At 62.1% G+C, this 10,350-nt stretch overlaps 1 protein-coding gene across 4 annotated transcripts; it reads right to left on the minus strand.

Moving 5' to 3' along the window:
* Positions 1 to 2,048: 2,048 nt before the first annotated feature.
* Positions 2,049 to 9,036, minus strand: MISP (mitotic spindle positioning). 4 transcript variants are annotated; one of them, XM_054805754.1, is made up of 5 exons: positions 8,885 to 9,036; positions 4,550 to 6,713; positions 3,473 to 3,684; positions 2,985 to 3,023; positions 2,049 to 2,707 (listed from the first exon to the last, which is right to left on the minus strand). In XM_054805754.1, the coding sequence occupies exons 2-5, from the start codon at positions 6,585 to 6,587 to the stop codon at positions 2,621 to 2,623; spliced, it is 2,376 nt and encodes a 791-aa protein (XP_054661729.1). In that variant the 5' UTR covers positions 6,588 to 6,713; positions 8,885 to 9,036; the 3' UTR covers positions 2,049 to 2,620. The 4 variants fall into 4 exon arrangements, with proteins under 4 accessions (XP_054661729.1, XP_054661728.1, XP_054661731.1 ...); XM_054805753.1 differs by having other exon boundaries at positions 3,473 to 3,699; XM_054805756.1 differs by lacking the exon at positions 8,885 to 9,036 and adding an exon at positions 8,267 to 8,343.
* Positions 9,037 to 10,350: the final 1,314 nt, after the last annotated feature.

The raw sequence follows: 10,350 nt of genomic DNA on the forward strand, positions 1-10,350 counted from the left end.
AGCCAGAGCAAGCCCCTTCCAACAGGGCTGGGCTTCACTCGCTGTCTGACCGGGCTTCTCTTTCCCCTGCGCTGAGCTGCTTAGCCTCCACTCCAGAGCTCATTAATGGAAGGCCGCTGCCTTCAAAGTCAGGTGGCACAATTAGCTGGCAGCTCACTTCATCCTGCCAGGAGCATGGGACACCTCCTGCCTTCTGGGGGCTGCGAGGGGGGGACGGAGCGAACAAGGGGATAGAAAGCAAACCCCCCTGAAAGAACGGATCATCACCCACCCTCCTTGCCCCGGGCTGTCTGCACACCCGTGCACCCCCACACTTAACCGCACACCCGTGGTCTTCCCAGCCCGCTCAGGGGGTTGCTGGCCTCGCTGCGCACAGGGTGTCACCATTTATTGGTGCCTTACAGCTACGTTTCTAGTTAACTGCACTTCGCAAGAATGAGCAGCATCCTGTGTAACGTGCTGAATTCCACCTCATCACGGGTTTACCTGCTGCTTGCAAAAGAGAACTGTTGCCGTTCGTAAAGCAAGGACGTAGCGTTATCAGAAATTCCGAATGTCTGTCCCAGGGCATGTCTCAGCAGCTCGGACTGTAAACCTCCGTTCCAATAATTAGGAAATTACCCATAGTAGGCCGTTGGTAGGAGCAGATCTGCAAAAAAGGCTTTTCAAAGATCACAGTCGGAGGACTTGGAGTACACTTTGAAAAAAGGGTAAAAGAACGGTACCCAGTCCCCATTTCTATTGCGCATTAACGATGTCCAATTAAAATGGCGTCAGTTTATTAGCTAGAAGTTGCCTCGTTAACCTCCTACAAAAAATATTCCATGAGAGAGCTAAGAATTGAATGTTTACGACAAGTCAGGATGAAAATACTTGTAACAGTTTATTTTTTAATCAAATGCATTTCTGTGTACACTTGGTGGACAAGGATTTCTAGGAACATCTTTTCCTGCAAGAAGCGAGACCAAGTGCTCCTGGCTCGCCAGTGGGCCACCCTCCAGCCCCCGGGGCCAGCAGAGGCTCCTGGGCAGGCTGGGGGGCCGGGGACCCCCCCCACACTCGGGGAGCCCCGGGTTGTCGTGTGCCTACTCCTCCTGCCTTCACTTCTCCCCCATCCCTGCTTCATCGCGGGGCTCCGGGGAAGGGAGAGACACTGGAAATCAGCTGAGGGTTACACGCGTGCTTTTCACCTTTGCATCTCGAGTAAAAACGATTAATTAGAGCGAGACCAAGATACAACGCAAAGTAATTAGACCGGGGCCGTGGATGAGGTGAAGGGCAGAGTCTCCGGGCGCGGAGCTGTGCTGTCCGGTGCTTCGGCGAGGAGGAACGTGGCTGCTGCCCAACCCCTGCCCCGAGGGGAAACGGGCTCTTCAGCTGCGCCGCAGGAGCCGGCCCGGATGGAGCCGGCCCCGATGGAGCCGGCCCCGCGCGGGGTTTGCACCCCCGGGCGCTGGTAGCCACGGAGCCGCCCTGGGTTGCCATTAGCAGAGCGGGACCGGCTGTACTGTGCTTTGCAAGGGAAGGGAACGCCCAGGGGCCTCTGCAGAACCGATTGCTTTTTCTCTTGTCGCACGGAGGGCTCCGCACCCCCCCCCCCCACTTCGCCCGGCGGAACTCGCCGTGCCCAGCAGCGCTACCGAGTCCCGGCTCAGCCCGGCGGTGGGCGCCGGCCCTCGCTGCCCTCCGGAGCTGCTGGCCCTCCGGAGCTCGGCCCTCCTTGGCCAGGCGCCCTCAGCCGCGGGTCCGCCCGGCCCCACGCTCACCCGTGGGCGCTCGGAGCTCGCGCTGCCTGCGCGCTCGCCGGGAGCCATCTAGCGACAGCGGGGTGCGGGCAGCGGGGCCCGTCCTTCGCCGGGCTGCCAGCGGGCAGGAGCCCGGCCTTTGCCCGGCACGGCGGCCGTAGGGAGCCCCCCGGGAGCCGCGTCCCCCCGGGGCTGCGCCCCGCAGAAGCCTCCGGTCCCGACCCCGGCCCCGCGTCCCCAACCGCGGGTCTCCTGCTGCAAAACCAACGGAGCGGGCAGACAAAACAGGCCAGGAAGAACGAGGGAGAGCAATATCTCTTTAATAAATTAGCAAAATAAACAGCGCTTATATATATATGTATATTATATTGCCACATCTCAGCAGATCACAGAAGTTAAGCAGAAACGTTGATTTCCCGGTTTGATGCAGACACTGATCCGAAGGTACACATCAGTCTAGGTACCCTCCTGATGTTGTGGTACCTAAAAACCTAAAACCACTTAGAAACAAAACAGCTTTTTTGTAAGCCGGAGACACAGCTTCCAATGAGAAAGAAGTTAAATTACCGTATGATTTCACCTGGCTGTCTCCTTGCAGAAGTGATTAAAAGAAAGTGATCCAATTTTTTCCCCTCTCGAGAAATAAAAAGTATTACCTCAAAGGGAGGGGGGGAACGAATGAGCATTAAATGCATTGGAAGGATCATCTGTTATATTAAAAATGGATGCGATTTGCAATGTACAAGTCTCTGATTCTCATGATAACCAGGAGCTGAACTGATCAGGAATTTCAATTGCGCATCAGCTGATCCCAAGCAGGGCAAGTACACGGCGAAGTCTGGTGGCCGGATCCCTCCCCGGCCCCGACAGCCCCCTCAGTCATCGTCCCTGACGTACTGCCCTGCCTCCCAGCGCTGGGCCATGGCACTCTTGTGCCGAATCACTCTGGTGCTTTCCACAACCTAAAGAAAACAGAAGACACAGTATCTTTTTATAGAGAAGATGTTTTTATGAACAATCTTTTTTGCATGACTTGCCCTCCCAGCCAGAAGCCCCCACCTCGGGTTAAATACGCCTTACGGCAGCCACACCATGTTCTGCCCAACGCGATGCCCACCCGAGCGGCGCCCGTGGCCCTGCGGGATACAAACCCCGCGTCCATCCCATCAGCACCCAGGACCGGGGAGTGAGGAGTCAGGGCAGCGCAAGCAGAGCCCTCGAGTACACGAAGGACTTTACCTCCGTGTTGATCTTGTCCACAGGTTCAATGCCTGCGTACTGTGAAAAGGGGGAAAAAAAGGTTCAGATAACAGCAACCTCGCAGAGAAATATCCAGAAGCGGCCAGATATGGGGCACGGGGGGGTCAGGCTGCCAGGCAAGGGGAGGGGAGGGGAGGTAGCACACGCAGCTGTGCCCTCATGCCCTCCCCAGAGTGGGGGGATGGTTCAGGCCAGGACCCCCCCCCTACCCCCGGGGGAAGCTGCTGCTCCCCTGCAGTCCCACCCAGCGCTGGCACCCCAGGCTGTGGGGCGCTGCCCTGGGGGTTTGGCATGGCCCCTTGCCGGTGCCACCACTGCTGGGTCTCCCACCAAGCCGAGCAGCTGGACCTCCAGCTCCTGGTGGGAGCTGGGCACAGCCACCTCCGGCCCTGGAGCCACCAGCCTTCTCCCGGGCTCCAGCCCCCCAACTGTGTGCTGCCTGGCACAGGCAGGGCGGGCGCATTCACCTTTCCATCCTCCTTCACCCTCCTCCTCCGCTCCTCGAAGGGGCTGGAACGAGCCGAGTCGGAGGTGAGGGTCTCCATGCTGCCCTGGGAGGGACCGGCCACTCTCAGCGGGGTGAAGGACGACACCAGTCCCATGACTCCTGCCTGGTGCGAGGTAGGAGTGGAGACGGGAGACGCAGACACCGAGTAGCTGCCGCTGACACCTGAGGCAGCTTCAAGAGAAAGAGCTGTCAAGGGTGAGGGACACCAGGACCGCTGCTGGGGGCTGGGGTACCCGCAGGAGAGCAAGGCTCCTGTCCTAGACCGGCCACCTCAGCAGGTCCAGCAGGTTTGGTCACGGCTGGGACCAAGCGTCTGGGTGCCAGCCAGGGAATGTCAGGAGCAAGGGAGGGGAAATGCATGAGCTGGGCACTCCTGGGCCCTTCCAGCACCTTTTTCTGTGGTAACGTGACATAAAGTCATCAAAACCTGAGCAGCTCTGGAATCAAAAGCCGTGCTGCTCTCACGGAGCCTATCCCTCATCATCATCAGCAGTTCCCCCACATCTGCTCCCCCCGGCAGGCTGGGATGGTCCAGCTGGCTCCAGCTCCTCTGCTTGCTGACCACAGAATCCCTGTCCAAGGAGAATTACTTCTCCCAGGACAATTTACTACCAACGCACAGGAGTCCCTACGGGCATCTCAGCAAATCACTGCAGGGAGCAACTCAGACCCCTCGCCTGCAGCCAGACACTCCCAGTCAGGGACATGATGCTTTCCACCCATAACCGTGTCCCCCCCCAGTCCCTGCCACGGCCACTCTTGCTCTTATGGAGAGCCCAGGTCACCCCTGGCTGCCATCCGCGAGAGGTATCTCACGCAGACTGCAGACACCGGCTGCAAGGGGTTCCCATGCCTGGGAGAGGCACCTGCCTGCAGGCACAGGAGGTCCCTTGGGACAGGCACGCCATGGTGCCACTCCTGCCCCTCTGATGGCTCCTGCGGACACTCAGAGCCACAAAGAACAGGAGGGCAGGAGCAATGCCCCCAGGACTGACCCCTGCCCCGTCCCAGCCGGCCGTTCCCCTCCTCCTCTTACCAGAGCTGTGCCGTGAGTGGGAGCCCTCCTGGGGAAAGCCATCGCTGCCAACCAGGGAGTAGCCGTCTATCATCTGCCGCCGCCGCCGCTGCTCCTGCAGCTCCTCTTCCCTCTGCAAGTCGCTCCGGATCTCCTCCTCGATCAGCGACGACGTCTGGGGCTTCCAGGTCCTCACCTTGTACTGCTCCTCCCGGCCGTCCTCCCTCCTTAGCGGGTTCTGCGTCCCCATGTTGTCCACGAAGGAGATCTTGGGCTTCCAGAAGGAGAAGGAGAAATACTCTCTGGGCAGGACAGCCGTGCCGGCGGGGCTCAGGGTGGAGCTGGGAAGCCTTCCTCCCCAGGAATCCTCACTCCTCCATTTGCTGGCGCTGGCGGAAACGTGCTGGGACACCAGAGGCTGGTCCCGGCTCTTCTCGCTGGCGGCAAAGCGCGGCTGGGATGCCTGCAAGTGTGTGATGTTCACTGCGTAGCTGGGAAGGGTTCTCCCACCCCTGGTGTCTTCTGCGGGGTGGGGGCTGCGGCTCGTGGGCTGCTCCACCGCAAACTCATTAACCCAGCTCCTCCGCTCGTCTGCCTTCCTCGTGGGGGTGGGCTTCTGCGGGGGGGCTTCCTCCTGCTCGAACACCCTCCTGCGCTCGTCCAGCTCCTGCTGCGTCCCCCTGTCGTACGTCCCCAGCAGCCTCCCTTGCCTCTTCAGATCTTCCTCACGCTTGGTTTCCTGCTCGATTTCCCTCTGGACGTAAAGGGAAGCGCGGCCTTTGTCCTTCCCTTTCCTGCCTGGGCCCGGAGAGGTATGTATGGAGAGGAGAGGCTTGGTCTGGATCTCTACCAGCTCGCTGCTGGAGGTCAGGCGCTGGATCCCCCTCTCCTTATAGAGGTTCTCCTCCCTCTCCATCGCCATGCGGATCTCCCGCTCGATGGGCGTCTCGTTGCTGATCTTCATATCCTTGTCCAGGCTGCTGGCCCTCGGATCCCCAAGGCCATTGAAGATCTCATTGGATGCGCTTCCGTTGCTGGTGTTTGTGGCTTTGTTATACATCTCACCTGAGCCGGAGTCCAAGTCCTCTCTGGAAGATGCTTTAGTTAAGCTGGATGTTTTCCCAGTGGGGTGTGACCTTTCAATATCAGCCCTTCTGGGAGCATAAACCTCCTCCTTCACCGGTGTCTTGTAGGACACACTAGAAACCTGATAAATGGTCTTGTCCATCCTGCTCTGGCTGGATGCACCGGCATTACCGTAATCTCTTCCAGCCTTCATGGCCATCTCAGGACTGGACCACTCTTGCCTAGAGATCTTTGTCATTGACTCTGGATTTGGAGACATGGCCTGTTGCCCTGGGCTGAAGAAAGAGCCTGGGTTAGTCTTTTCCAGCATCAGGAACTGCTGCCGGGCAGTGGAGAAGTCAATCTGCTCCGTGTCGATATTTTCAGGGTCGACAGACGTCACTGCCCTCCCTGAGGAAGGCTTGTCAAAGCAAATGCCGAAGCTGGTGGAGAAGCTGCCCACGTGCCTGCCTTCACCCTGGCCGCCTGTGCCAGCACTTATAGAGCTCAGCTCATCCATGGAGCTCCACCTCTCGGCCACGGTGGAGCTCTTCCTCACCACCTGGCTCCGAATGATCTCCCTTCTCTCATCCTCAAGCTCCCTGGCTTTCTCGGGTGAGATGTTCGGTGGAGGGACCCTGTACCGTTCCTGCTCATCCTCATCATAAAGCTTCGAGGGCTTCCTCTCACCTTTGTAAGCCCTGAGATCATACAGGCTTTCTGACCTCACCACCTCCAGCTTGGACTCTCTGTCTGGGGATGGAGTCCAGACATCTTTTTCACCATCCAGGAAACATGAGACTGACTTTGCCCTCTTTTTCCAGCCATAGCCGTTTTCCACCCTCTGGCTGCTGTGTTGAGTGGAGCCAAACACGTCGTCATCGCCGTCGATCCTCTGCTCTGCAAACCAGCCGGCTTGGTGAGCATCGTTATAGTCGTGCTTGTGTGAGGTCTGCGGGAGCTGGAAGACCAGGTGCCGGGTGACTCTGTCCATCTCCTGGGAAGAGTCAGCATTCAACCCTCTACCAACCTTGCCCTGGACTGGGGATGCCGCTCAGCTTCGAGGTCGCCCTTCAGGCTCCTGGCTCACGTGAGGATGAGGAGCAGAACTTGGCTGTTCCTGCAAGCAGGAGGGGAGAGAGGCTGTTACGAGCAGCAGAAGGAGCAGAGGTCGGGGGCGTGCAGGTCCCTCTCCCAGCCTGGTACCGCTGTCCTCGCCTGTGACCAGGAGATACCTGTGCCCAGCGGACAGACACCGCTAACACAAACCAGCGATGTCCTAAATTCATTTGCTCCATTTACCCAGAAACGCCAGGTCTCGGACAGAAGCAGCCAGAGCACGAAGCACCATTCCCAGCGGGAACTGCCCCGAAGCCAACATCCCCCTCCCGCCTCCGTCCCCCAGTCTGGCCGTGTCCTGAGCCGAGCCGCAGCCGTGAGCGAGCAAAGCCAAACCTACCGCAGGCAGCCAGCATCGCCTGCACCACTAAGAGGGCAGCGGTGCCACGAGACCGCGGGGCTTTGGGCAACGCCACGTCTGGCTTGGCTGCACCAGCCTCCGCCGTCGCCCTGGGCGGCTCTTGCCTGCTCCAGCACGGCCGCCCTCGTGCCTTACTGCGCACACTGGGCAGGGAGGGACCGCCAGCCACGAGCGGCTCCGGGAGCATCAGCTCGTGGCAGGGAGAGGTGGCGGTGGTGCCGGGTCCGCCTCTGCCTGGAATTTTGCCTTGTACATTTACAGGAAGGAGGCTCCAAATAGCCGAGCTATTGAAACAGCAGGGATCATAAAAATGGTTTCATGGCTCATAAAAAAGAGGGGACTTTAACCCCTGCGTCACGCAAAGCGGGAGTGAACTGCCCCGACCTTGGCGTCGATCCTCCTGTGGTAACTGGGCCAGAGCTGGATGGGACAGCGGGCGCCGGGGGAGGGATGGGTGGCGCAGGTGGGTCCCCGTGAGACAGCAGCTCTCGCCGCCTGGCAAACGCCATCCCGGGCCCAGCCCCTGCGCCAGTGAGACACACGTACTCCCTGGGCGAGCCGGGCGTGCCTGCAGGCAAGCAGCACATCCTCTCCGTTTGCCAAGACGTAGCCACAACCCTGCCATCACCGCTCCTGGCTGGGCTCGCGTGAGCCGGAGCGGGTCAGAGGTGTGTCAGCGCCGGGCACCTCTCCCCAGGCAGTCGCAGCCTCCCACGAGCACTCGGGGAAGCTGGAGCAAGGCTACGGCGATGACAGGGCAGCCCAGAGCCCGGGTGCTGCGGTACCGGTGAGCACGGCTCGGGCTGAGGCTCCCCTGGACAGGCGGCCATGGGTCCCTGCGTCCGGAGCAGCCCAGCTCACCCCCAGGACAGACACCCCGTGCCCTGGACGTGCCTCCTCCCCTGCAGTGATGCTGGTGACAGAGCTCCCTCTGCTCTCCCCCGGCTGTACCCTTCCTCCCGGGGAGGCAAACGGAGCCGGCCCCACAGCTGAGGAGCCATTTAACCTTTCTGGGCCTGGAGCACCTGGGTCTCCTCGGGGCAGCTGGGGGTCCCGGGGCGATGCCCCACCACCATGCTGCTGCCCAGCCCAGGCGGTTCGACCTCGCTGCCTGCAGCAGGGACGGGCTGGGGGCTGCGGGGAACTGCCATTGCTGAGCTCCGTGCCCAGCTAAATTCCTCTTCACGTCCTACCTGTATTTCACTGCCGCTCTTTTATAGCCCCCGATGACCTGGATAGTGAAACTATCTGCCCACACCTCTCATCGCGTGTGGGGGTCAGAGGTCCCTGCTGGGAGGGGACTCCTCACCGGGGAGTGTGGGCGGCTGGCGCAGGAGGGGAGCGGGGCCAAGGAACCAGCAGGGCTGTTATCAGGGCTCCCGGCCGGCTCCACGCCGAGCGGCACACCCCCTCCCAAAGCAGCACCCAAAACCATCCGACTGGCTCGGCTCAGCCCCAGCTGCCCGGCGCTGCGGGAGCACGGAGCAGGCGGCATTGCAGCACCCACCAGCCTGGCCTGGGCCCCCCCACCATGAACAGACATGTAGGGGTTTTCCTAGGGTCCCCCTGCCCCAGGGGTCCTGCAACGGGCTGCAGACCTGCAGCACGCCCACCCTCCTGTCCCAACGGCCACATGCGCTCCCAGACCTGCTGACGTGCGAGCCGCGCACTAGCATGCCGGTGTGTGTACGCAACCCCTCGCTGCAGCCGGACCCTGCGTGGGGACCGGTCCCTCCGAGGCTGGGCAGGGAATGGCTGCCCCGAGCACCCCAGCGCTGCCCTTGCCCCCACCCTGACCACGCTGCACTTACTGTCTAGAGGAGCCGTCGGGGCGGGGGTCCCCATGCCCCAGCGAGGCTGCGCAGGGCACCCAGCTGAGCCGTGTCTGCCAGGGAGTGGCTGGGCGGGCAGTGACAGGGCGTGGGGGCCGGTGGGGCTGCTGGGGCTGCGGAGCCCTGATAAGCTCAGCCCGAGCCCGTGGGGAATTCCAAGAACCGTGCCGGGCTCAACGCTGGCCGCGGTTCAATGACCCGTTCCTGACCCCCCCACCGTGCCATCGTCACCCCGCTGCAGCTGGCTCCCACGCCTGGAGGGCTGACCTTGGCCCCCAGCCCGCGCCACGTGCCAACACACCAACATGCCGACGTGCCAATGTGCTAGTGCACCAACGTGCCAATGCACCGGTGCACCAATGCAGTGGTGCACCAACACGCCTTCCTGCGGGCACGCTCTGCCTCTCCACGGAGACGAGTACAGCACTGAGGAGGTTTGAAACTCCAAAGAGAGCCGGGATGTCCAGCTCCTCCCCGGCCCCGCACCCCGGGGCAGCCTGTGCCCCACGCGGTTCTCTTCACGGAGGAGCACAAACATGGGCTTGGCCAGCCCAAGCAGTTTGAGCTGCTCCCGGGGGACCGGCAGCGCTGGGGCAGGGAGGCAGCTCGGGGGGTGCACGGCCGGTCTGCCAACAATGTCCTTTAGCCCCGTGAGTCCACCCGGGCAGCCCAGGGCAGGGCCCCAGCCCCTCAGCGCCGGGGGACGCAGCGGTGCCTGCCGGGCAGCGTGCGGGGGAGCCCGAGCGAACCCTCCGGCAGCAGCCATGCTGGGAGCCTGCGCTCTCCTGTTTACACCGCAGGGCCTCTCCCGGCCCGGCCGCCTGATAACCCCGTGTTTGCACAGGCAGGGTGGAGGCGGGTGCCCTCGCTGCCACGGCAGCCCTGGCGCTGTTGGCCCTGCCACCCTGGCAGCTGTGGGTGCCCGCCTGGCACTGTGCTCCCCCCTCAAGCCCCTTGCAGCAGGGCAGCTCCTTCCTTCCCTGGGGACGAAAGCAGCCCCCTCCCAGTGGGGACAAGCCCCTGCGCCTGCTCAGGAAACCTCGGGCACCCTGTACCCACCAGGCCAAGGGCAGGACCGTGGCACGGCAGCCATGATGCCCTCAGCGCCTGCGGCCACGGCTGCTGGACCCCAGCAGAGCGGGCGGCATCGCCGGCACCCAGCACCCAGAGCCAGCCTCCCTCCTAGCACAGGACATCGCAGCCGAGCGGGTGATGCTCTGCCGGGATGCTTGGCCCTTCGCTGTGCCTGCGTCTGGGGCAGGAGGTCCCCGTCCTCGTCCTCTCTGCCCCGTCATGACAGCTCCGCTCCCCACTGGGGCCCACTCCTGCCGGAAAGCCCCTCCCGGCTCCGCTGCTGCCTGCGATGGCCCGAGCAGGGCAATGGGGTCAGACCCCGCTCGCCCTGGCTGCCTCTGCCTGGCTGTGGGGTGCCCGGGACGTCCCAC

This window comes from Grus americana, chromosome 28, assembly GCF_028858705.1.
Source record: "Grus americana isolate bGruAme1 chromosome 28, bGruAme1.mat, whole genome shotgun sequence".
Taxonomy (NCBI): Eukaryota; Metazoa; Chordata; class Aves; order Gruiformes; family Gruidae; genus Grus; species Grus americana.

Coding starts and splice junctions, on each gene's coding strand:
- MISP (XM_054805753.1), bottom strand. CDS start 6,587: ATGGACAGAGTCACCCGGCACCTGGTCTTCCAGCTCCCGCAGACCTCA. Junction 3,024..3,472: donor GGGTGAAGGAGGATGGAAAG/GTGAATGCGCCC, acceptor CCCTTTTCACAG/TACGCAGGCATTGAACCTGT. Junction 2,708..2,984: donor TGGACAAGATCAACACGGAG/GTAAAGTCCTTC, acceptor TGTTTTCTTTAG/GTTGTGGAAAGCACCAGAGT.